At 40.9% G+C, this 24,220-nt stretch overlaps 4 protein-coding genes across 7 annotated transcripts; 1 reads left to right on the forward strand and 3 right to left on the reverse strand.

Annotated features, from left to right (window-relative positions):
• Positions 1-1,009: 1,009 nt before the first annotated feature.
• On the reverse strand, positions 1,010-8,087 carry LOC107216583 (lipopolysaccharide-induced tumor necrosis factor-alpha factor homolog). The gene is made up of 3 exons (XM_015653821.2): positions 7,952-8,087; positions 5,739-5,892; positions 1,010-5,416 (listed from the first exon to the last, which is right to left on the reverse strand). Exons 1-3 carry the CDS (start codon positions 8,058-8,060, stop codon positions 5,305-5,307), a joined length of 375 nt encoding a protein of 124 aa, XP_015509307.1. The 5' UTR covers positions 8,061-8,087; the 3' UTR covers positions 1,010-5,304.
• A 54-nt stretch (positions 8,088-8,141) lies between these two features.
• LOC124292743 (lipopolysaccharide-induced tumor necrosis factor-alpha factor homolog) lies at positions 8,142-18,580 on the forward strand. 2 transcript variants are annotated; one of them, XM_046730499.1, is made up of 3 exons: positions 8,142-8,280; positions 18,212-18,332; positions 18,401-18,580. In XM_046730499.1, the coding sequence occupies exons 1-3, from the start codon at positions 8,142-8,144 to the stop codon at positions 18,522-18,524; spliced, it is 384 nt and encodes a 127-aa protein (XP_046586455.1). In that variant the 3' UTR covers positions 18,525-18,580. The 2 variants fall into 2 exon arrangements, with proteins under 2 accessions (XP_046586455.1, XP_046586456.1); XM_046730500.1 differs by lacking the exon at positions 8,142-8,280 and adding an exon at positions 17,529-18,108.
• LOC107216581 (cysteine-rich and transmembrane domain-containing protein 1) lies at positions 9,367-13,525 on the reverse strand. Of its 3 annotated transcripts, XR_006902648.1 has the most exons (6): positions 13,511-13,525; positions 13,086-13,368; positions 12,895-12,985; positions 11,301-12,794; positions 11,111-11,213; positions 9,370-10,985 (listed from the first exon to the last, which is right to left on the reverse strand). XR_006902648.1 is itself a non-coding variant. In XM_015653820.2 (3 exons), exons 1-3 carry the CDS (start codon positions 13,216-13,218, stop codon positions 12,752-12,754), a joined length of 267 nt encoding a protein of 88 aa, XP_015509306.1. In that variant the 5' UTR covers positions 13,219-13,333; the 3' UTR covers positions 12,315-12,751. The 3 variants fall into 3 exon arrangements, 1 of the variants encoding a protein (XP_015509306.1); XR_006902649.1 differs by having other exon boundaries at positions 9,367-10,985; positions 11,111-12,794; positions 13,086-13,421; XM_015653820.2 differs by lacking the exons at positions 9,370-10,985; positions 11,111-11,213; positions 13,511-13,525 and having other exon boundaries at positions 12,315-12,794; positions 13,086-13,333.
• A 170-nt stretch (positions 18,581-18,750) lies between the features above and the next one.
• Positions 18,751-23,840, reverse strand: LOC107216586. The gene is made up of 5 exons (XM_046730495.1): positions 22,294-23,840; positions 21,059-22,021; positions 20,683-20,990; positions 20,361-20,616; positions 18,751-19,878 (listed from the first exon to the last, which is right to left on the reverse strand). The coding sequence occupies exons 2-5, from the start codon at positions 21,144-21,146 to the stop codon at positions 19,685-19,687; spliced, it is 846 nt and encodes a 281-aa protein (XP_046586451.1). The 5' UTR covers positions 21,147-22,021; positions 22,294-23,840; the 3' UTR covers positions 18,751-19,684.
• Between the last annotated feature and the right edge of the window lie 380 nt (positions 23,841-24,220).

Genomic DNA, 24,220 nt, shown 5'->3' on the forward strand with positions numbered 1-24,220 from the left:
GAGTTTAGTTTTCATGAGACTAAAATCTCGGCAGCGTTTTATGCTAAAATTGTAAACTCATTGAATCTTTATTGTTTGAAATGGAAACTTTCTTCTTGAATCACAAAGTGGTTACGGTCGTCAATTAGAAGTTTCCGAATTGATTTCTCGGTAAGAATGGTGGTATCGCAATTTTTTTTTAAACGCTAAACGTATAAGAAATCACCAAAGGGAATATTGCGTATGCTGTTTCCGCACAAATTACGTTAAATTTGAATAGATATTTTCGCGAAATAACAATTTTGCGTTAAAAAAATTTTTCAATTCCGACTGATGCTCCCAAAGGAATGTGGTAAATGGTTAGAAATTCTAAAAAATTATATCACATACGTTTGATACGGTAGAAATAGGAAAACAAGTGGATCGTTGTGAACCCTATTATATTTCATGGTGCCAATTAACATAATTAAGAAATATATAAAATCGGGCCCTGCGAAACGTGTAAGCCTACTGAGCACCATCAACCCTTAACCCTCGGCCCTGGACAGGCACGTATAGAGGGATAGTAAGAGAAACTACGTACTGTTAGCTTCCTTTTTCTTCACTTTGAACCGTAGAAGAAGGGAAAATTTGGCTCCCCGTTGTGGTGCCACTCTCTTACAGACACATAGTTGTCGTGGTTCCAAAGGAACACATTTGGCAAATCCTCTGATCTTTGGAATCAGCTATTGTGTAGCCGGTATGCGCAGTGATGCCAAGTAGACCCGACGCGTTCTATCATCTACGGTAAATACTAAAGAGAGGAACTTTTTCATGTACAAATCCTGAATGGATCATTTTACTTTCTTATAATAATGCTGTCGGATTGCAAATGGGTTTCGCCCATCGTCAACGATCGGTATTTGATCAACGATGAAATAATATTTCATACTCTTCGCTGGTATAAATTATTATCACGAAAAAGATCGAACGATAAATATTATAGAGGATTTGATGATTCATAAATATAAAAGCACAAGTCAGACACTCGTTCACATTTTGATATCAATCGTAAATTTATTCGTATTACAGATTCACTGCGGGGACAATTTCATGACTAATTCGAGTTTATTTATACACCCTGACTAGATGATCGTCGTTATTAATTTTTGCCATCTCGTGAGTTTTACTTTCCGATAATCCTTATCTAAGATTGATGGGATAAGTAAGATTTGACAGTCAGAAATTGCATCTGTTCGTTGGAGAAATGCAGTAAAATTCTACGTTTGATTGAATTATCGCACCGATAACTCTCGCAATTCGAAGACGGTGCGGAATTTTTGCTAATTTTATCGGTAGTGGTGATTACAGCGCTTTCGAACTTGTCCCCGGATCTTCCTTACATGTTGCTCTTTGTTTGGGGTCAAGGAGATGGCTCGCAGCCAGATCCGTTGTGGTTACTGTTTTTTAAGCCTGCACTCGACTCGAATCGACCTTGGAACGGTCAAACGCACATGGGCGTAATTGCAATCAAGCCGTGGCAGCGCCGAATAAAACACGTTATCTGTTCGCATTTTTTTTTTTTTACTCAACTACGATCTGCTTGAAAATACGTAAAGGGTATTCCATGCCAACTCGACCTGATTTTTATCCTTGACCTCTCCAATTTGGCTCGCGATTTTCTGTATGATTCTTTTCATTCTTGAAGGCTCTAATTTTTATTTTACAAAAATTTTCGAATTGATTATAAGATTGATTTTAAGAAACTGCGAATTACCTATAAATTTTTAAAATGACTGTATTTCACGCGCGCAATTTAAAAATATGAAATATTTCTGAATAATCATGTGTCATGTATAAAGATTTTTCAGCTTAATCACTTAAATTTCACTCAATTCTTCGGTGTAGTTGTGAAATTCTTCTACTGCGGTTTTTTCAAAGGTAAGCTCGGAAAATTCACTCTGTTATAAAAAAAATATCATTATTTTAATCCACTGGTTATCTCCAAATTATAACTTCACAACTTATGAATTTGACTAATTGCAAGCCCCATCAAATAATTTTTCACGAGAAGAAAAATGTTACAAAATTTATATGAATTTTTCACATGTAAATCTTTAGGATATAATTCGTGGAGTATCGTCGAAATTATTTGTTTCTCTAGTTTTTATAAGTTAAATCAAAGTTTGTTTTTTAACTTCTGAAGTTCAATACTATAGAATTAAAATAAGCTACCTTTACTTATATAAAATACAATTATTTTACAAATTACACGTATCTTGGATTTTTTGTAAAAATAGTCTGTCTTATTTTAAATTTACAAATAAAAATTCGTGATAACTTTTATATCAGCGATTTCTCGGTGGGACTTTGGTATGCTTTTGATGCGTTTACAGTAAAAACACAGTGAAAAACAATTCTGAACTACACCGTGAAATATAAGAGTAATCGAAGTGAAACATAAGCGAAAATCTATGTATATCTTCAGTTCAATTCCACCATTAATGGATGTGCCGTATCATGCACGTTTTGTCACTTCCGTTTTGTAGTATCCACGAGATTATATTTTCGTGGAATCATAATCACCTTTTGATTGTGTTAGGTATTATTACAAAGTATTGGATTGTAAAATAGCTGATCGAGTTTTACGCATAACTTATGACTGAAAAAAGTAACTGAACTTTTTTGTTCATTTGATCGTTAAAAACACGGTGCAAATTAATGATTTCGATAATTAAAATCACGTGTAACATATTAGTTTAGATAAATTGAATGTATTTGAAATACTTCCGTGGTAGAATCACAAAATAAAATGTGGCAACAGCGTTCTTTCCTCTATTATATGCGTCTGACATTTGTGCACCATACCTATGCAGCGTTGCCAAACCATCAACCGTCCACGTTGCCATTACTCGTTATCCTCAAAGAAGGAATTACTAACGTTTTTTGTCTCAACTTATTCTTAACGTTAACAAGAGTTAATAATTATATCGTTCTACTCTGTAGATATTAGGGTGTTTCAGGAGAAAATGATTTGCGAATTTCCACCGTGGCAACCTCTGAAAATTGAATGATTCTCTGAAGAAATGAGCGTTGTACTTTGCGTTTAAGTTGGCCATATATAAGCGGCCACTTTCACTTTTTTCGCATATTTTTCGATTAGTGCCGGGTTCCCGTTTCAATATGTACTGGAACCTGGATGAGCTTATATTCCGTATAGCGACCAGCGGAAATAGAGAGGTAGTTGTGTCTAGTATGTAGTGACTACCTCGTCCAAAAACATTGACCGTCAGAGCAAAAGGCGTTTCGTACGGTAAACTGTCACGCTGATGTTTGCAAATAAGATGAGATTTATAGAAATATCTATATATGAGCTGCAAACATCAGCGTCACGGATGTTCAATGTTTTTGGACGAGGTAGTCACCACGTATGAGACAATTCAAAAATTGAAAAGAAATGCGAAAGAAAAGTGAAAAATTTAATGAGCGCCATTTTAGACGTAACGTAGAACGCTCATTTTATCATAGAATCTCCCTTTAAACTGAAACAAAATTTTTAGAGGCTGCCGCGTTGGATATTCGCAAATTATTTTCTCCTCAACACCCTGATACACATCATATTTTCTTATATTCGTTTCTAGTTACTCAAAGGTGAAAAGATCGATGTTCAAAAAATATGAATCATCGATATCGGAGAGTTTCTGCCATAGGAACGTACCTATCTATAAGGATTTTAAAGAATATGATTATCACCAATTTTTTTCTCAGTATCTAGACGGTGGATCCATAAAGAAATCCACTGTTAACAACATAACTATCACTATTATTACGTTCGTAAAATATGAATATATGCCTACGCGTGAAACGTTGACAAGTCTGACGTTATGACATACAGAATAGGAATATATACTTCCAATTTGCTGCCTATGCGCATATTTTTTACAGTGACAAGTACATGATCGCTGGTTCGTTTGTTTAAAATAGAGAAAAACGAGAACGCGACAATAGAACTAGACGTACGGTGTGTTTTTATTTCAAATTATCAAAGATGAGTCAGTTATTATCTTGTAAAGCATGAATTCGTTATTTTAATTAGGGCAGCCTGAAATTCCAAAATTCCACAACTCCTGTGCATTTATAATACATACTTTGCGTGGACAATGCGCGTGCTGTACATTACGTAATCCTAATAATACTATGGCACTTTATACATATATGTCGGTATCATATTTCGGGGTGGAGTAAGTCGGCGGCACGAAATTCCGAAAGTCAAACTACCGACAGTTGAAAACGTAGAAAGACCATAAATACGAAAACACGACTTGTGGAAAAATAAAAGCTGAGAACGCGAAAATTTACAAATAAATTCGTAACATTTTTTTTTTTTTGTTTTTGAGAATGGCCAAGATTGCGAAAGACAAAATATTGAATTGCGAAAATACCGAAGAGTGAAAAAGTCGACTTTTCAAAACTCAGACTCGAGCCTTTGTCAAAAATCTAGGATGACATCAGAAGCCGATATATTCTCTGCAACGCCACACGTATCCAATGGCGGGTGTCAAAGTGCCATCTAGTAAAGTCTGCGTAACTATGACAACCGTATTGCGGCCTTTCGGTTTTCTGGCTCTTCTGCATTTTGCGGATCGTAATTTTGCTGCTTCTGAACTTTGATTGTCGACAACTAATTTTCTCGATTTTGCGGCTGTTCGAATTATCAGCCGCTCTCGATTTTTAATTGTGTAACTTTTATTTTTCTGTATCTCCACATTCCGTGCTTCGGTCGTTCGGAATACCGACTGTTCTGAAAATACTTTTTCGGATAAGAGAGCGTTCGGTTAGATGAACTTTCGAAGAAACAGTTATTTTATCGGGTTATTTATCGAAAATTCCAAATTCGATACGCTGATTAGTCGTTATTTTAAAATTCGTTTCTCGGAAATTTCAGGTTGTCGACCATTCGACCTTTCGTTCTTTCGAAATTTTGATCTCCACCCCACATTTCGGTCAACAAATAGATAGCACAAAGAGCCTTAACAATATACAAGAAGATATAAATCGTATTTACAATTGTCATTAGCAAATGTATTCGAATTTACGGACCCGTCGTGTAATAGGTATATTTTTCAAATGCATATATTTATACACAGATAGTACGTTCGAATGGGAATCAAGTCAAATGATAGTTTGAGATCATTGTAATTACGTAATCGGTCAAAAATTCAACCAGACAGTGACGGCATATGTATAACAAAACCGGCTGGTCTCGCAGGTCAATTTATTTTCATCCGTTACTCCTTCGATAAGAAATAAATATATAGAAAAGAAACTCTTCGCTCAACATATCGCTTAAAAGAGCTGCTGGTTGTATATTCCAACGAAAGAGTTACACTTGTGGCAAAAGTGTTTTGTGGCCAGGCAACTGTTTGCGCAGTAGACAAACGGCGCGCAACACCAGCATCTGAAATTTACGGAGATGATTAGATATAAACTCATAAATATAACACGATACCGTATAATTCGTTGAAACCGAAGTCGACCTCACGAACTTTGATACGTGTATGTTTCGTGAGAATTTTCTGACGCATTGTGCAGGCTACGATATTTGGTTTTTACTCTGTCGTTACATGTATTACCACTTTCGCTCAAGAGCGTGAAATACAGCATTCGAGTTTCGTCGAATACATTTTTATCCATCTCGACTGCCAATTTATTTCCTTATCCTTAGAGTAAGAAATTGAATCTTGGAGATCCTTGAAAGGATCTTTGCAGAAATTGCTTACCCAACTAGGCAGAGGATAAGGGCCACCAAGTGCGTCCTACCACTAGCTCCTCTCTCCGTCCTGGTGATACCCTTCTGGCCGCACACGTGACATGTAACCGTGCAAGGATCAGGACCGACGTTTGGAGTGGTGGTGAAGACGTGTACAGACGCACCTGAAGTACGATTGCTTTACATTAGTTGGACTGGAATTTTTCTCGATTCCAGGTAGATACCTCTAGCATATTTTAATCAGAGAAGGTATTTTTGTGCGGTAATGATCACATTTTTAATGTACTTGGCGAAAGGTTTTTGCACCAAGGTGCTTTTTGGTAGTATCTATCATATTTTAACGGTGGAATCAAACGAAGAATCGAAATCATTGATCGCTGATCACCAACAATGAAAAATGAAGTTCGAGCACAATCTGCTCCTTCATTCGTGCCTCTGGCTTCTACCATTGGCACGTGGAAAATAAATGGACTACCGTGACTACGGAAAATAAAAATGAACATGAGTTACTCAAGCGATGACCATTAAGCTAAAAATAGTAGGTGCAACGATTATTCGAGTCCAAAAAGGTAATCGAACACGACTCGATTGATTCGGTAAACATTAATCGATTATTTCGTATTTTTATGAAACCAAATGCATATGAAACCAAAATCTCGTAAATTTCAGTATGTAGTTTTAATAGCAGATAAGTTTGTTGATGATTTATAGTTTGATTCAAATTATTTTTCAATTTCAGGTAAAAATATTCATTTATCTTTCACTTAGTATATGAAATAGGTTTTCAGTAAGTAAGAAAATGATAATAATTCATACTTTAATCGCATAAATTGATACTGCATTGCGTCGTTCATGGAAGTAAAAAAGAAAAACAGATTGCGAGGAAAAAGAATCGAGTCGGCCGATTAATTGGGGAAAAAACAATCGATTTAATCAAAAATCGATTTTTTTTTTCTGCCATTTTTACGAGTCATCTCTTAATTTCATGTACAGCAAATGCAATCCGCCCAGTTTATTTTTGAGATGCGGCGTATCCTTTGTGAGAGTCAGAGTCAGATAGGATGGATGAACGAATAATTTTTTTAATGATTTCTTTTTACCATTGTATTTAAACACGTTTGATTTATTTATTCGTTATTTTAATCTTGAGAGTGAATGGACGGATGAATGAGTGTTTTTTTTTTAATAATTTATTTTTACAACCTGTTTCTTTTTTTTTTTACCACTATACATCCCTAATTTATTTATTTATTTGGTAGGACAACGAATGTGTCTCATAGTTGAACGTGGTCATGATTTGTATTGAGATTGACGATTCGCTATTGAAAATATAAAAGTCGATAGTTCATACAACGCAGCTATAAATTGTAATAAAATAAAAAAACAAATCGTCACACCTTGGCATAACGCATGCTGAGCTGCGCAAGCAGGCACCTAATAAACATTTCTCGATCGTTTAGGCGAAATTGTTTCAACTCTGGTAAAGGAAATATTATTCTCGATCGGTAGGCAAACAGGCACATCGTTTATATAATGGCACAAGATCGCCGGCGGGTATTTCGGAAAATATAAACACCCATTTCATGCAGAATGTATGTACAACATTCTTAGGGTACGCTGTATTTCGGGTACTCTGATATAGGGCATCGATCGACGCGTCAGGGCGTATTGATGACGAAGGTATTTCGGAAATAATACTGCGGTCATGCAACATTTATATCAGGACACTCAACGACACGATTAGATGCCGTATTTTTATCTAATCGCCGCGCCGGCTTACCTACTTTAGATAACAATTTACGCTTGGGCTTTCAGAAATGACGAACCCTTCGGAAAATAGGTGGAATCTTTTCCAAGTGGACAAATCAAATATGTACCACGAGCTCCGAATAAATCGTGAAGTTAACGCTCTCGAAACGAGTCGTACGACTGACTCGTTAATATTTTTCTCATCTACCCACAGGTGGGAACAAACTTGTCGTAAACATGATCAAAACGAATGTAAAAAATGAGCGTGACGCTTACTTTGTCGTTTCAAAATTCATGTAATAATACTAAAAACTCCTAAATCGCGTAGAATGACGAAAATATCGCGGTGCTGATACCAAAAGGGCTTATATATTTATTCTACGCCCTCGAAAGCCAAAAGGGCGTACAACTAAGTACAAGCTCCTTCGGCACTGGCATCGCGATATTTCCATTAGGGATTATAGACCGTTTCACCTGGTTGAATGTTGACCGGTTGTGCCGGCGTGTAGGCGACACCACCACCAGGTTGAGAGATCGGCTCGGTCGTCGGATTGTAAGGCGAGGCGTTATCTGGGTGATGCATGCTGGGCCCCTAATTCGTGCCGATTTAATTTAAAAGTTGAAACACCGACGAACCGGAAAACCTTCCCCCCAGATCCACCCGATGCACCACTTGACGTATCAAACTATGTTCACCCGTTGTCACCGGAATCGGTTACACACAGAAACTTGGTCACGATTGACGCTGCGGAGACTCGTGGCACCCGGCGAATCGGAGGAGCACCGTCATGGCGGTCACACAGGTGAGTAATCAGGAGGAGGGGGATTTCGAGAGAAACGGAGAACGGAGAGGAAGGTGAAAAAAACGGACGGGTAGAGGGGATAGAAGGTTCCTCTGGTGCGGGAAAAACTCCGCGCTTTGAACGTGCATGCATGCCTGGTATTGGTTTACCAATTACACCTTATCGTATACACTCCCGGCAAAAAGTTTGGGTAAACCGGTCGAAATTTCTTGCCGCGCTACAAGTTAGATACCGGACTCAAAAATGAAGACGATCAAATTTGCCAAGCGGCGTTTTAGACAGGATAAATTTACCTTCATTTTACTTTTTTAGAAAATTCTCTATAGGATTTGTTTTTTGCCCCGGTACGTATTTTCCGCTCGTCCGAGCATGGACGTTTTTTCGCCATCTTTAGTCATCGAAATTTTTTTCTATTATGTTTACTTTTGAGTCCGCTATCTAACCATTAGTGCGATAAGAAATATCGAATGGTGTACCTCAACTTTCGGCCGGCAGTGTATGTTATGCGTGTCGTTACAATACGTAACGTTAAAATAGTCTGGGAACCGAAAGCTCAGGTGTTTGCTCTTATTACGCTTGAATTGTTACAATCAGCCATCATGTCTATTAATAATTCTACCGGGCGCAAGTTTCTGGAAACAATGATTTACGATGTTTTACAATTTTTTGTATTCTACAAGGAGTTTGGATTCGATTGATTACCGTCAAAAATCTTACCTACCTTGCCTAACAACTTCCGATACGATTATTGATCAAATATTTTTGGGAAACTTTCATTATCAGCATTTACACGTGTGTTATAGAAATACCGAAAACAGATGTTCTGAATTTCAGCTGAGTAAAATTTTCTGAGGAGACAGAGGTTGAAAATATCTAGGTACTGTAGAAATTAGTCTTTGCTATAACGTAATATTAAAAAAATTTCACCAGATAGACTGAGCGTCATATTGAAAGCGAAAACTTGGAGTTTCAAACGATTACTCTATCAAATCATCGTTATGTGTATAATTTTATAATCGATTTCATTCAAAGTCGGCAATAATTCGAAATCTTCGATGTGATGTATAATTTTTCCTGTTACACATATAAAACAGTTAAAGCGGTAGACTTGGCGTTTTTGTTTATTTGCCGATTTTTAACGTATGTAAAAGATTGAAGTTTTGATTATTGATTAAAAATTACAAAGTAACGAACGAAATCGTAACGTTTCCGAACTACCGTGTGATGTCATTTGTATATAATATGATACAAGCAGCAGCTGCTTACGTTTGGCTGGAATTATTTATAGCACAAGCAGCCGCAGATCCTTACGTATTGAAACCGTATTCATATTGATACGCACATGGCACAGCGTGAAAATGTATAAAGAAAAAGAAACCGTAGGTTCTCGTTAAGTCGATCGTTGTGCGGAAGTGAGGTCCGGATATGATTCGCCTTTGTGGGAAGCCACGCTTCACGACACGTGACAAGGATACGTAACTGCGTCTTGGTACGTCACGAGTATCGTGTAAAGGTTCACTTATGGTGATTCTGTTTTTTCCTCATACAATACTAGCCGAACTATGTCTCAGTTTTTTTCAGTGGGACACTCACACACTGTAAATCGAAGCAGCGACAGTCGTATTGATTGAAAACAGTATGTATTATAAATGTCTTGTTAATTAGAACATGTGACTAGGTATATGATTATACTTATTATGTGTGTGTATAGCACAGTAAAATATGTCAGGTGTAATCAGCCGCAGTTAACAGCTGAGGTATAGACCATAAAAATTGGAAACTAAGATTAAGATAATACTATTGAAACGTGCTCAAGGGGATCGGTATAAATACGAGATAATGCTGGTAAGTGGAGAGAAAACAGATTCAGCTGTCTTGTACCAAACGAATTATTGCGAAGTTCCGTATTTCCTTGGCAAAAAGGAAAAAAATTGATTTCCGAAAAACTATTTGAATTTACTCATCACCGGTAATTCGTTATCGTTACACAAAAATGAAGAATAACATTTTTTCGACAACATATTCCGGATGCCGATAAAATTTCAAAGCCGATATTCGATTTCACATCAAACGTCGTAGTTTTACAATAATTTCAGAATGTTCAAAAAATCCCATCAACTTCGATCGTGCGTAGCGACAGTAAAATTATTCAACTGAAAAATTGTCACTTGTTGAGTATGGCACGTTCGAATAGCTGGTGATGAATGAACTGACTCAAGTCTAATGGTGCGTAAGAAATTGACTTGTTCGGAAAATAGTTACGACGTTAAGAGTGAATTTGTGCTGCTCCCAAATTTTAAAATTACACCGGTCGACTGGTGCGCGCAGCGTTATTCATACGTTTCGGATTGATTATTCGGTAATTGCTGTACGGGCAATTTAGCATAGAGTGAATTCATCTGCATTTATGCAATATCATAGTTCTCACTGTAAACTTGCAGCGATCGCTTTCACATGGTCCCAATCACGCGCACGCGTATTTTGGCCAAACTAAAAACAGCATTCCACGCCTAGGCTTTGCCCTGGCTCACTTGGTTCTTAAAAACGAGCTTGACATCTTAAACGTTGCAATTCGTCCTCTTGAAGGTGAGTTCAGGAGCGAAAGACGGCCTTTTCTCTACCGATACCGTTTGGGCCTTAACTGTGGGTAAGTTCTGGCACAACAGTCGATGCAGAAGGCGAACGGGATCCAGAACCAGCATAACCTGAATAAAATTGAAATATCTTAAGACCGGTGTATGGATGCAAGGCAAAAAATTCACTTAAACAAAAAGTTTACCATCAAATTTACAGCGTCTCTGATATTGGCAACACTTGAAACGTAACTTACACTATACAGCAGGCAGCCTTGATGCTCTCTCCCGACGTCAAGTGGTAGTTCGAAGAGTTTTCCGTTTGTGAACCAGGACCAGGTATAACCTCGGTTATTACAGCTGAATAGGATCGGAATAATGATTCGGAAAGTTAGTCCGTACAAGTATTAGATTTTCTGAACAAATTCGATCTGCCGTTACGCCAACCTGGAGGTTGCTCCGAAGTCAAAGCTGGAGGTTCGAGGGGCGGCGGGGGTGGTTCGGCCGCCATTGACGGTTTGTAGAGGCTGTAAGGTGGCGGCGGATCGTCCGTACGATTTGCACTATTTGGCACAGATCTGCCAGCCGCTGACGTTGCCTCTCTCTCCTTGTTGATCATAACGTGACTCGGCGTATCGTCAAAGTGTAGGAGGTGATGGTATCCGGTCCTCCTCGGTTCGGAAATAAATTACCACCCAGTGTTCACCAGCCAACGTTTTATCGTCTACTGCGGAATCCGTGAGCTTCCTGCAGCAACTGTGTGACAACATGTGTTTCGTATCTCAGTCAGTGACGTACCTGTAAGAGGAGTATAAAATATCGGATCGCAAGGCCCGTGATACCGTTTTTCGAATCGATGCTATCGATCATTATCGCGATTCGTTATCGTCGCGCAAATTCAGCCGCCATTAAGCTCTCGGAATTTTGTATACGGTACGTTAACGCAACGAAGTCGTTGGTGATATAACTCGTGAGCGAATGCTATCTTTTGTAACGGTCTCGTATAGGTAGGTATACAAACAATAGCGAAAGAACGAACCTCTTTACGACTCAAGCACTAATTTTTAGTTCGCACGTTGTTTCTACAACAACAACAATAAACCAGAGGCTCGTACCGTTGTATGGTATCCTGATTTGCAACTGAACATGGAAAAAAATATTCCCAATCACACGAACTGAGATAATGACGGAGGAGAGCTTGAATATAATCGATCGAAGGCCTTTACGTTTTGGCGATTCACGATATTAGGTGAAAACGCATTCAGCGCAGTTCGATCAGGATGATGTTATGTTATATTTCGAAATCGCATGGATTGGTGGGATCCAGAGAAAGAAAGAAAGAAAGAGAGAGAGAGAGAGAGAGAGAGAGAGAGAGAGAGAGAGAGAGAGAGAGAGAGAGAGAGAGAGAGAGAGAGAGAGAGAGAGAGAGGATAATAAATAAATTAAAGTATAACTGGCACGTTTATCTGTTAATTATTTTACTGAGCACCTTCAACCGTTACCTAATATTTACACAATTATGATATTTAATTACTTTACCGACGTGCCCGACCACTTAAGCGTCTTGTTATTCACGATTAGCCCGAACTGTGCCTCATCGCGCCAGACTCGAGGTTGAAAATTTTATTTCTTTTATCTATACAACAGGTTTCACATATCTTAAGAATCCATTATCTCTGCGCACACTCACCCACACTGACACACATTCGCACACACCGACAAGATTCCACCAACTGTTCTTGACGACTTTTTCCCCTACACGGCGTAAGGCAATCAGTCAACATCCGCTCCGGTTTTCCCAGGGCGTCGATAAATCCATCGTCGTTCATTGGAAATCGGTATAATCATCGCCCGGATCGCATCGTTGGCAACCACTTGTTACCCCCGGTGATTTGGAACTAGCAGCAACAGAGGTCGCAAGGTCCGCACCCGAGACAGAGTCTGCAGGAATCGATGAAACGTTAAATTAACGAAATCGTTCAAGCCCGTACGGTATAAAAATATAAATATCTGGGTAAAAATCGCTCGAAATTCAACCCACCCTAAACAGCACCCGCAGCAAAGAGCCGACTCCGCACTCATTCCCGTTGACCGTTGCTGTTCCTGGGCGGGAACGACGTAGACCGTCGTACCTGTCATGGGTAAAAATTACAGAGGGTACGGCACAGTGTTTGAAACCGATCAATGACCATCGGCGCGGCGTAAACACCAAGTACTTCGAATCCACGTTACCTGGGGGTGGCTGCTGCGTAATTGGCGGGGCACCATAAGGCGGCGGAGGTCCGTACATCGGGTAGCCTTGCGGGGGAGGCGGCTGATTGCCGTACTGCGGGTTGTACTGGTAGTTGTTATTCCCGGGGTACATGACGGCACGTCGTTAAATGCAGAGACGAACGGATCGCAGGACTTGCTCGATCGACGAATGACTGGATGGATGTCGACGATACGGAGCGCCAACACTGACTGACTGGCGACAATGAGTCGCCGCAAGGCGAGAACGCGGCCTACGCGATAGCTGTAGTTGGAAAACATTTCGCCGCGTCGTGACGCGTCGCGGTGAATCGGCCTCTGTTATCTCAAAAAATTATCGATTTCTTACCGCGGAGACTTGCGTGATTGCCATTTGGCAATGGTGTAATAACTAACGTGCTGCTCACCTGACTTTCAGACTCCTGGACGCAGCCAATGCTGCTGCTGCTGCTCCTGGTGCTCGAATTGTTATTACCTGTTCCGGATTGCCGACGGCAATCGTCTTTAAACATCTCACCATTTATTGCTCGTTTGCCATTCGAGTTAACGACCGTGTACGCCGTGAACATTTTTTTATTTCTATGCAGCACGCAGTCGCAACTTTTGGAGGCTTTTGGTATTATTAACGTTAAGACCATTGAGAGGTCGTTTGACGTAAGACGTTGCCAAGTTTTACGCTCAAAGGTGTAAACTTGTTGTTCAGCACCTCAAGGTGATTTAATTTCCTGCCGTATTAACAGTCTGCAGTTACTTCTTGATTAACTTGTAGCACTGATCGCTCGACCGATCGAATTCACCGACTGCATATGACCGTAGTGCCAATGATATATCGGTCGAGGACGTTCCGGACTTGCGATCACAGATCAGTTATGCTATCGCGATCGTTTGTTTACTTTTGCAGTTTACCTACGAGGTAACGAAAAGCCGGCGGAGCCTATCGTTAAAAAAACCGTGGTTATCGCGACAAGCGTGAGGTAGAAACGCTTCGGAGGTGAAAGGAGGAGTCTCTGGCTCACATCGTGTTTTATCAACAAATCCTGATTTGTCTTACTTGCATCGTGCACCACGTGGTAAAGATAACGCGTGCTTGTGAACTTTGCAGTTTACTATTTTTAATTCGAAATTTTTTCCTTCATTCATTGCACTTTTGCCCTTGATCGTAGATCTACACGTAGAAGAGACATAAGTAGTGTGAAACAATAAAAATAAATACTAGATAGGTTATAAGTTTAGTCTTATAAACGAGAATAAATTCAAGTATAACACAACGGTAACTTAAAGACTAAATTAAGACATGATCGGCAGTCCGAAACTTGAACTGCTTTTATTTTCAGCCTTATTTTACGTTTGAAAATATTTTTCTGATCTAAGACTAGATCGGTACGCTCATCGTCGATCTTAACGTCTTTCTCATCGTGGATTCTTAACGCCTGTGTTTTCCTTGATAGGATTTACAGTTGGGACAGTAGTGTGCAGTGTCGAGACAGGATTCCGTGCAGTAGACGACAGGTGCGCAGGGCCAGCAGCTGAAATACGGACGCGATGAAGACAATTTTTGCATAATTCTCCCGACGGTTGTTTGAAGGAGAAATTTGGGAGATTGATAGGGGATATGTACGTTCGAACTACGAGTCGAAGAGTGATGCGATTTGACATGACATTGATGTACACGGAAAATAGAACGAGAGCCGATAATGTTAACGAAAAATGAGTCGTTGATGCGATTTGAAGGAGTAGCGCATCTTACCCGAATATGCATAAGAGGCATGCCCACAGGTGGGTTCTAGTTGTCGGCTGCTTAATGACAACGCTGCTCACCGTGCGATTGCACTTGGAACAAATCATCGTTATCGGATCCGGCCCGAAAGGGGATGCATTGGTAATGACATGAACCGTTGTCCCTGAAAAATGACGAGATGGAAATTAACGTTAATCGTATGAAATTTGAAATTTTTCCAACTGTGATCGTTTGAAAAAATAGCCACAGTTATTATTTTGAATATTTTTGCAACCCGGGTTTAATTTTCCTTCGCGATTAATCCGGGATTAAAAACAGATCCGCTCAGTCGGCGATAATTCTGTCATCTGATTAAGATACTTATCGAAATATAATCGATAAGATTGATTTGAATAATTCCTTGCCACGAATCTACAAGAAATTAGGCAAACCTGCGCGACATTTTGCAACAATTTATTTTCACCTAGATTTCTGCAAGTACTATGCTAAAGTATGTGGCGCGACTAACAGGGAATCGGTTCGCGAATCTCACGGACCCTTGAAGTGAGGATCAATACCTAAATCCGTTCCCCGATTCACGTCTACTTTTCTGCCATCGGAGTACCTTTGCCTTGGTCGTTACGTACGGGTTAATTTTCACTTGAAAAATTTACAAAATCGACGCTGATTGCGAGTACCTGGCTGTTGGGTGATGACGTGTGCCGTCACGTTCGCGCCGTGAAGATGGTACAATGGTTGTTCGGTGTACGGGGGTAACGTAGAAAGTGGTACCGAGGTTGTCGTCGGCTGTTCCGTCGGTGGAGAATACGGGGGTGGTTGCTGGTTGATAAATCCAGGAGGCGGAGGATCCTTGTCCATTACTGTGGATGTTTGACGCTCACCTTGAATTTCTGTCGACGATGCAAATGCTGCACGAAGTTCGAAGAACGAATGGTTGTTGCGAACTGGATCGTTCGCGGTGTGAAAACTCCACCAGATCGAGATAGCGTTATCTCATTACGTTCGGCGAGGAACTAATCTGTAAAACTTGATTCCATGCCAAATTCAGCGAAGCTTTGAGTCTAGTCAATGGTCGAAGATAGGAAGGATTGAAGACCGAGATGATAACAATGTCACCGCACCTTTCACGGTCATTTGTTGAAATCGGGGTAAATTTAATGGAAGGAAGGCATTCGCGCGTCCTCCTTGTATTGATAAAACTGTTTAAGAAGAAATGTTGAGTTCCGGAAATATAATTATTCATGATCTCATGACTGATTATTTTTTTTCTCCGAATCACTCACCGGAAAATAGATAGCGACGACGTGCATCGGTTATACAATAAGTACTTTGAATCACAGTATTTCAAATGGTAATTTCACAGAATCCGCCGCAAGTGTAGATTCTCAAATGGGAATTTTGTTTGAAAATGAAATTATTTGTGTCAACATTACTGCGGGTGATTCCCTGGTCAATGCAGTGACTCATTTCAAGATTACAGAGCGAAGTCTCTTTCGCATTATTTTATCTTCTTGGTTTGATCGAATCGGCAAATAAAATGACACATTAAAATTTGAGCATGTTCGAATCAACGTATTATAATCAGATCGTTCGATTCCTTCCTTTTCAGACGGTGAAAAACGCTAACGAAAGGTGAAAACGCAGCAACGATTCTGCTACATAATCAGGAAACAAACTGGTTTATAATGAGTAATCTAGTGATTTACCCATCCGATGACGCAAATGCTGTCATTTTTCATTAGTCACTTTGAAACGTCAGATACTAGAATTACATTTGTATTTCATTGCAACATCGCAGGTTCAAATCCAATTGTTAAATTCAACAAGACTGCAAATTGATAATTTTGAGCTATTCTATTGTAACAAAAGTTTGCAGATATTTTGAATCTTGAGAAGTTAATAATAGAATATATTAATATAAGACAGGTTTAAAAGATTCCGTAACCCTGGTATGCATAGACATTCTACCACCGTTTCCAGTTTATTTGTTTTCCAACGGTTCGCATTCAAGGCTTCGTCTATTCTGATCGTGAATTTAGAACGATGTAGCAAAGTTACCGTACACTTGGACGGAGTAATTACGCTTCAAAAATACGCGACGCATATTTCGTATCAAAGGCCGGCATTGAACGTGAGCCGAATAGCGACATTGCCTTGTTACATTCAATGCCGTATTCGGTAGAATAATTACTCGTACCAATACACCCGCGTGAAATTTAATTTCACGGTCTATTTACAAAATGATCGAGTAGGATATCTTGCTTTCCGCAACTGTGGCAACAGTGGGTTAAAAGCTTCATCAACAACTCACGTCGAGTTGACATTAGCAGTTTCCTCACTTTGAGTTTAGCAACTGGTTGCACACAGAGGCCGAAAATGGCGTCCATCTGGTGCCATCTGTTGGTACCCATGTAAACAATGTGAATTTTCACAGAATTTAGCTGCATGTTGTGAGATAACATCTCTACCATATCGCGTCAGTTTGGATAAAATTGACAAACTCGGAGGAAAAATTTTAATATCGTGGTCAAGAAACGTGCTCGAATAATTTAAAAATTGATTATTCCAAAAGATCGTTTCCAAAAGGCTGAATGAATTTAACACTCTGTTTTCACGATAAATGGTAACATACCGTCATCTCACCGACGATGTGTCACTTTTCATCTAAAGTCGAGGCCACGGTCGGTATTTAATTTCATTTTAGAGGATACGTACGTGTACGCGCTGAGTGGATTGCTACGTTGCGCTCGTTGAATTATCTTTATTTTTTTTCTTCCCCTGCGAATAGATGCAACTCAGGATTGACCCACGCTACTTTTTTGACAGTAGTTCTGCGGGTGGAGGTATCCCAATAGAGTATTCACGACATGGGTTATCTGCCATTATGAAAATGAACCTGGGGTTTGGTCCGAACAGTGATAAACTAGCCGAAGATGTTTTGCATCCGCCCAATGTTCACCATTAGAACCGAAATTCTATTCGCTATACACTAATTGGACAGAGTTGTCAGCTCCTTCGAAATCCCCGACGATCTTCTTTGCAAAACTATTTATTGATTCCGGACGGATGTTCAACGCGTTGTGCGAAGCACGGCTGGTTTCTTTTAGTTTTTACACCCAAGGGAATTCACGTACTTCGTGAATGTATACAAAATAAGTTATATCAATGACCATACGGTACTTTTATCTATGATGCTTACTGAACGTTGAGTTGTCATGTCTGCATCAAACCAATCCTCGCCTCAATCCGCAACTGGGAATGGGCCTCGTAAGTTTATTACATCACATCTCCCAAAGATGTTGTATTATTATGTCGGTTATAAGACATCGATCTGACCAGCTATTATTTTATGTTTAATTTTTTTTTTCAGGTAATCACCACAGTCCGGCTATAGCGTACTGCTCAACCTGTAGGAGGAACGTTACCACCGAAGTGCAAATATCTTACTCGAAGATTGCGCACATTACTTGTATCCTCTGCATTGTTGCTGGGTGAGTGATGATGGGATCTGATTATCCTTATTTGCTCGATTGATACAATTTTTCATTTATAATCGCAGCTGTTTTTTCGGATGCTGTCTTCTTCCGTATTTCTCGATGTGTTTCGTCACCGCAAAACATTACTGCCCGGACTGCAATACCCATTTAGCATCTCACAACTCTATTCTGGAAGCTTTGCACTAGGAAGAAGGGCCCATTCATCTGCTAAGGCACGTCGGCATTTCTGATTTATAGACACTATTATACCTACGTATCTGAGACTAGAATAAAGCTGTTCCAGTATATACGCCTACCTGACGCAGGCCTTTCATTAAGGGAGTACAACCTGTCCCTTTATTCGACTTAACGAGAGTTACAATCTAAGGATATATCTAAGGTAAAATGACACGAATAATTTTCTGCCCCGGCGTGTTATCAGATAAATTTTATTCAGTTTCCTGCTGGCACTTTCAACGTTCAGGTTTTTTTTTGCCACCGAATGAGAAATCCGTGTCGTTGCTCTCGTCGCCCGCATCACCAAGGTGTGTAAGTTCCCAGGTAAGTTCGGCAAATCGGGCAATGGTGATGCGTACTTTTGCAGGAATCGATGCAGTACGGGACCAAACAACACGGCCAGCATCTGCGAATCGTCATAAATTACCAAACTCCGTTATAAGTCAACAAATTTTCATACTAGGTGTTCCGTGTTCGTAGGTTTAGCGGTCCGGGCACTGACTGGAAAGGGCACAATAAGGGCGTTCAACTTTACCCGCATAGGAAAAGTACCAATGCCGAGATGTGGGTGATGGCCGATCGTCGAGCTTCGATTGCGGTTACGACGACTGTCGCACATCTGGGGCAAATGGTGGCGGTGGGCCTCGGCGGCCAGGCACCCCTGTTGGCTGGAACCGTGACTCTCATATCATTTCCAAAAGCGAGTTTTCCAAGTCGGAATAATGGAAAGTGAAATGAAAAAATTGACAAAAAGGGCCAGGATTTCAACGAGTCCGACATTCGGGAAGATTTACGAATATACGTGAAGAGAAGATTGATGTCGTGTATTACGAGTCACTGAAATAATCTGTTCCATCGAATACGGAGACACGCAGAGTCCTTGGGCTTGGGCATAACTTGGCGGGGGTATCGGTGCTACGAATGAGGCTACAGTGTCGTTGGACAGTCTTGGTGGTAGTGGGATGCTCGATTCGGTGTAGAGCGGTCTCTGCTCTCTGAATATTCCCGAATACGTAGGTGGTGGTCCCATTGTGTAAGGTATCAGATCCGGCTGCGGGATGAGGGATGAGGTGAAGAAGAAGAAGAAGAAACGATAAAAAGAAATACTCCAGAGCCTCGTTTTAATTCCATCAGCTCCATACATCTTCTCCCTGAGGGATGTTTCGTCTGAAGCAATTTCTCCAGCTCCATCGATTGTCTGGACGCCTTCGTTGTAAATTCAGCAAGCTTCTTTGGCTGTTGATCGAAGGTGGCGACATTGTGAAATTTGGTAAACCGGGTGTTGTCACAGGCGACGAACTTGTCACGGCAATTGCCGAAGTACCTGTTGATTAATTATACGCAATTTGCCCCATACGCTTAACGCAGAGACACCGTCTAAATTTGACCTATCGAGGATTTCTGAATCTGCGGAATAACGACGATAAACAGGCTGAATTTACTCGTATTGTTTTACATATTGCTCATTTGTTGAATGGGACAAAATATCTTCCTAACGGTGACGGGGTTGACTCCGGACAAAACTAATACCACCACCTGTACCGACTAATCAGGTCAACAGGATATTAAATGTCACTACCTTCGGTGACCATGATTGGATTCTAGCGATTCAATATCCATTTTCTAAATCTATTTGAACGTTTTCAAAATACGTCATATACTTTTCACACCGACGCTTTCTGCGCATGGAACAACTGCTTGCACTAACCAAGCAAAAGTAGTTCGTTGCCAATTTTCAATCAAAACAGCGACAGTGAAATTTAGACGGTTCTCCCCGAAGTAAAAGTTGTCATAAAAGAACTTTACTCGGTTCAACGTTGATGTAACGAATGGGATGATCCTGCTCAATGACGTCCAGCAGCAGACTTCTGGCATCCGGAGTCCGAGTGCCATAGTCAGTGGTCACAGTCAATACTTCACTTTTTGGTCCAGAGCGGCTGGAAGAGACAGAGGTAGCGATCTGCATCACGTTAATAGGGAGCGTCGAGGACTTGGTCGATGTCAAAGAGGGGTGTGGGGGCGTCGCCTGCGTGGCTGCCTCGTGGCTGAACTTCACGGTCACCTGTAAGAATTGAAAATTATGGAAGAAACGTCTACAGGAACAGAACAGAAGATAACGAAGACTTACCGCCTCGACCCGAAACTGCGAGAATACAGATTTAACAGCACTTGTGGAAGATTCGGGACCTTCTATCGTTCCGGAAGGCATTTCCGCCTCCAGTATTTCCGGCACTGCAGACGGGGGTTTTTGATCCTCCTCGTTAGATTTGGACATCGTAACCCCTATCAACGTCAATGGTGTTTGCGTACCGCGCATAGTCTGCTTGAAAGTTCCCGGTAAAGGATTCACCGGGTACTTGATTATCGCCTCTAACGATTCAGGAACTTCTTGCGCCGTATCCAAGTTGCGACTTGTCGGGGACGTGAACTTTGAACCTGGAAATTAATGCGAATAGCTTCATCATACGTTGCGTCTAGCAGCTTACTTTACTTTGTTATAGTACCTGTTGCTTCGGCGTTACGGCATTCGTTGTAATCTTCGGTGATCGCGGAGCCATTTTTAGAGGCGCTGGGTTCCGGATTGACCTCCATAAGCAGTTATACGGGTTTCAATTCATTGTCGAATGCAGGTCTTACGGTTTGCAGTAGGAACTTTGAGAACAGCTTGATTATGGAGCTTAGTCGAGGCAATTGTCCTGTAACATTTCCTGTGCCTTAACAAGTTGCCGCTATCGGAACCCGTCAGTATTTCGGGCGGGATTGTCATCAGGCAAAGAGGGCACTTGTGTATCGGATTTTTACCGAGCACCGTGAAATGCGGGACAAAACACAAACTGTGAAAACGTAGTGATTACAGTTAGGCGATTATGAGCGAATGAAATCAAGTTCAAGGCTTGGAACGAGGAAACAGTTGTTAGAATGCAAGTGGCTAATAACCAAAATGGACACAGGAGCTTGCTCATGATGTAGGTGAACGAGGATGACCCATACGTAACAATAGTCTTAATTTTCTCCTCACAACCAGGACAAACTACCACAATTGGTCGGTAGGTCGACGGCATGAATTTCAGCAGTATTCCCATTTTTAATACAAGTGTTTTCCAGAATTGAAAGTTGAATTTTAACAAGCCTGATATCTGGACAGAGGCAAAACCATGCTGCACGGATCTACGCGAAACTACATGAAATTTTTAAAAAGCCTGTTTGCACGCAAGTGATGGGATCAACGATAACAAATGCTTGGAATATGTGTCAGAGTCAGAAAGGGTTGGTATACGTAACCTGCTAAAGACGATCAAGTCGGTGTGCAGTCCAATTGTACGTTTGCATCAGGATAGTTCTAGCGGTAATTCTGTCTCTGGGCTCCGTACGGCGAAGTTCTGCCACCAAGGATAACACGAGAACAGATCGGGCACCTGTGCCTTGGAGTTCTCAACACGTTTGTGAAACGTGGCAACAAACATAAGCTGCGACAACGTCAGTACGTGATTGTCATTTGGTATGCACGAGGTCCTCCTACCGTTCAAACTCAAACACGCAGGGGACAAATTTCGCGAATCCAAGCAACAAATATACTCGTACCAGACACGATATACTTCACACTGAATTTACGTTAACTTTGTCTTTGTAGAAATTCACCGTTCCCGTTACGTCTGCCAATGAGCTTTAGAGTGAGTGAGCTTATCGCAGATCCAGCTATGCAGGAGTATACAGTAAAGTGAAGAGGAAACATCCTTACCAACATGGTAGAAGAACGGTGCTGAGCAAGGACATGTACCATTTCGGACCTGGGTCCACTGCTGCATGTACATAACAATTGCAGTGCGGACAAAGTATTTCGGCCGACGTTGCACCGCTGATATGCCGATTGGTCACATTGTCCGAGGAACATTTATCCTCCCAGTAAACGTTCTTACAATCGTTCGCGTCCCTGTGCCGATAGTTGCCGAGATTATCTAGACTCTCAGAGTTTTCATCGTTGTACTCGTATCTCCACTCTTCTCGATCATCCGATTCCTCGTCGCACCAGCTGCACCTGTCGTGATGCTCGTCGTAGTGGCGCCTCTCATTCCTGTCTTGGGAATGGTCGTAGTATTTTTCATCGAATGGTTCTAATTGAGCCATATTGTTTCCCAGCACTCAAGATTAACTAGGAACTTCCCGTAGCGAAACTTTGCTCAGCCTCTCCCATTCGTTATCGCGTGAAAACCACTGTTTTGATAGTTATGTACTCTTGAGGTACGTGCGTGGCCAACTCCCCACGGGACAATCGAAATCCTACTGAAACTTGACGGAAACTATAACACGTAATTGACAAGGGATGTCACAATATATGTATACGTATATGTAGTGTGTATGGTGGAAATTTCAGGGCAGTATAGATTTTAGGTAAAAGGAATTGAAACCAACCTGTTTAGCCCAGAAGAATTTTGAAGAAATCGGAAGAATTCTGGTACTTGGTCGCAGGGTAAGAAAGTGTTTTTATTTTTAATTTATATTCTATGATTTCGAAACTGTATAAGCAGTGTCCGGACGTTCTTAAGTTAATTTTGAATTTATCTTTGGTTATTCAGACGCCTTGAGACGTCTGCATCTCGATGCTGGGGTCATTGCCACGCGAATTTAGTGTCACTAAAATCCGTGAGGACAGCGTTGAAGTACCGAGTTCTGTACTCGGCAGATTTTTCCGCGACTTGCGGCGTTCTTCAGGCTATTTTCGCGCGTCCAATTTTTCGTCGATTTACAAAGAAGCCGCAAACGGGCCTGTCATTTATAATTCGAGAAATAAATAATCCAATAGTGACTGTGAATAAGACGGACGAGTTGGACGTTCAGCGATATGAAGTCACAATTAACACCCGAGGAAGTACGTCCAAGCGGTAGCAGCTATCGTGCGTATAAATTCAAGGCCGGCATAATCTAGATAAAGAATTATACCCAAGCGTGATATCCAGAAAAGATGTTCGATCACAGTGATTAGTAACATCTGTGTAACGCCGAGTGCGGCAAATGCGGAATGGTTGTCAACTCGTGATTCGGATCGCGAAAACGTAAGAAAACAAACGTGCGGAAAAAAAAATTAACAACATTTCCTGTGCATAATTTCTGCCCTTCGAAGAAGACTCATCCGCGAAAACGATCATGGAAATGGGAAGTCTGACCGAAACCGGAACTGCTGACAGTTCGCGTGACGGTCAAATGTCCGTCGAAAGATTTGTGCCGATTAACGACAACGATACCTCGACTGGTGACCTGAAGTGCAAGAAATTCTCAACACGTTCGTCCTGGAAATATTTGCACGGTAATATCCTCGCTACGTACTTTCTTCCAGATTGGATCCTCATTACAAAGGGTGAACCGTACGTTCAATTTCCTGTTTTCAGAGCATACAACCCTCGGGCCGCGACTGGCCACTATGACTTGCCCAAATTGTCTTATGGCCATTGAAACCGCTGTCCGATACGTCGAAACCAGTCAAACTCATCTGGTTGCGGTCTGCCTGTTTCCTTTAGGGTTAGGGATTACTTATTGTTTATAAGGAATGTGATTTTGCCTGAAGTTAAGCGAAGAGAATTTAAGGGCTGGAATCCAATCCGGAGATATTCGGCTACCACGTTCAACGCTTAAGAGTTTAAAAACTATCCCCTAGTTTATTGTTGTCAGGG

This window comes from Neodiprion lecontei, chromosome 2 (assembly GCF_021901455.1).
Source record: "Neodiprion lecontei isolate iyNeoLeco1 chromosome 2, iyNeoLeco1.1, whole genome shotgun sequence".
In the NCBI taxonomy this organism is placed as follows: Eukaryota; Metazoa; Arthropoda; class Insecta; order Hymenoptera; family Diprionidae; genus Neodiprion; species Neodiprion lecontei.

What these genes read in the sequence shown, in the direction of transcription:
- LOC107216586 (XM_046730495.1), bottom strand. Translation starts at nt 21,146, where the DNA reads ATGGAGGTCAATCCGGAACCCAGCGCCTCTAAAAATGGCTCCGCGATC. An exon ending in CCGTAACGCCGAAGCAACAG is followed by an intron (nt 20,991 to 21,058) that starts GTACTATAACAA and finishes ATTAATTTCCAG; the next exon opens with GTTCAAAGTTCACGTCCCCG. An exon ending in CGCAGTTTCGGGTCGAGGCG is followed by an intron (nt 20,617 to 20,682) that starts GTAAGTCTTCGT and finishes CAATTCTTACAG; the next exon opens with GTGACCGTGAAGTTCAGCCA.
- LOC107216583 (XM_015653821.2), bottom strand. Translation starts at nt 8,060, where the DNA reads ATGCATCACCCAGATAACGCCTCGCCTTACAATCCGACGACCGAGCCG. An exon ending in ACCGGTCAACATTCAACCAG is followed by an intron (nt 5,893 to 7,951) that starts GTGAAACGGTCT and finishes ATCGTACTTCAG; the next exon opens with GTGCGTCTGTACACGTCTTC. An exon ending in CTTATCCTCTGCCTAGTTGG is followed by an intron (nt 5,417 to 5,738) that starts GTAAGCAATTTC and finishes CGTAAATTTCAG; the next exon opens with ATGCTGGTGTTGCGCGCCGT.
- LOC124292743 (XM_046730499.1), top strand. Translation starts at nt 8,142, where the DNA reads ATGCACCACTTGACGTATCAAACTATGTTCACCCGTTGTCACCGGAAT. An exon ending in CCGTCATGGCGGTCACACAG is followed by an intron (nt 8,281 to 18,211) that starts GTGAGTAATCAG and finishes TTTTTTTTTCAG; the next exon opens with GTAATCACCACAGTCCGGCT. An exon ending in ATCCTCTGCATTGTTGCTGG is followed by an intron (nt 18,333 to 18,400) that starts GTGAGTGATGAT and finishes TTATAATCGCAG; the next exon opens with CTGTTTTTTCGGATGCTGTC.
- LOC107216581 (XM_015653820.2), bottom strand. Translation starts at nt 13,218, where the DNA reads ATGTACCCCGGGAATAACAACTACCAGTACAACCCGCAGTACGGCAAT. An exon ending in TACGCAGCAGCCACCCCCAG is followed by an intron (nt 12,986 to 13,085) that starts GTAACGTGGATT and finishes TACCCATGACAG; the next exon opens with GTACGACGGTCTACGTCGTT. An exon ending in TGCTGCGGGTGCTGTTTAGG is followed by an intron (nt 12,795 to 12,894) that starts GTGGGTTGAATT and finishes CGATTCCTGCAG; the next exon opens with ACTCTGTCTCGGGTGCGGAC.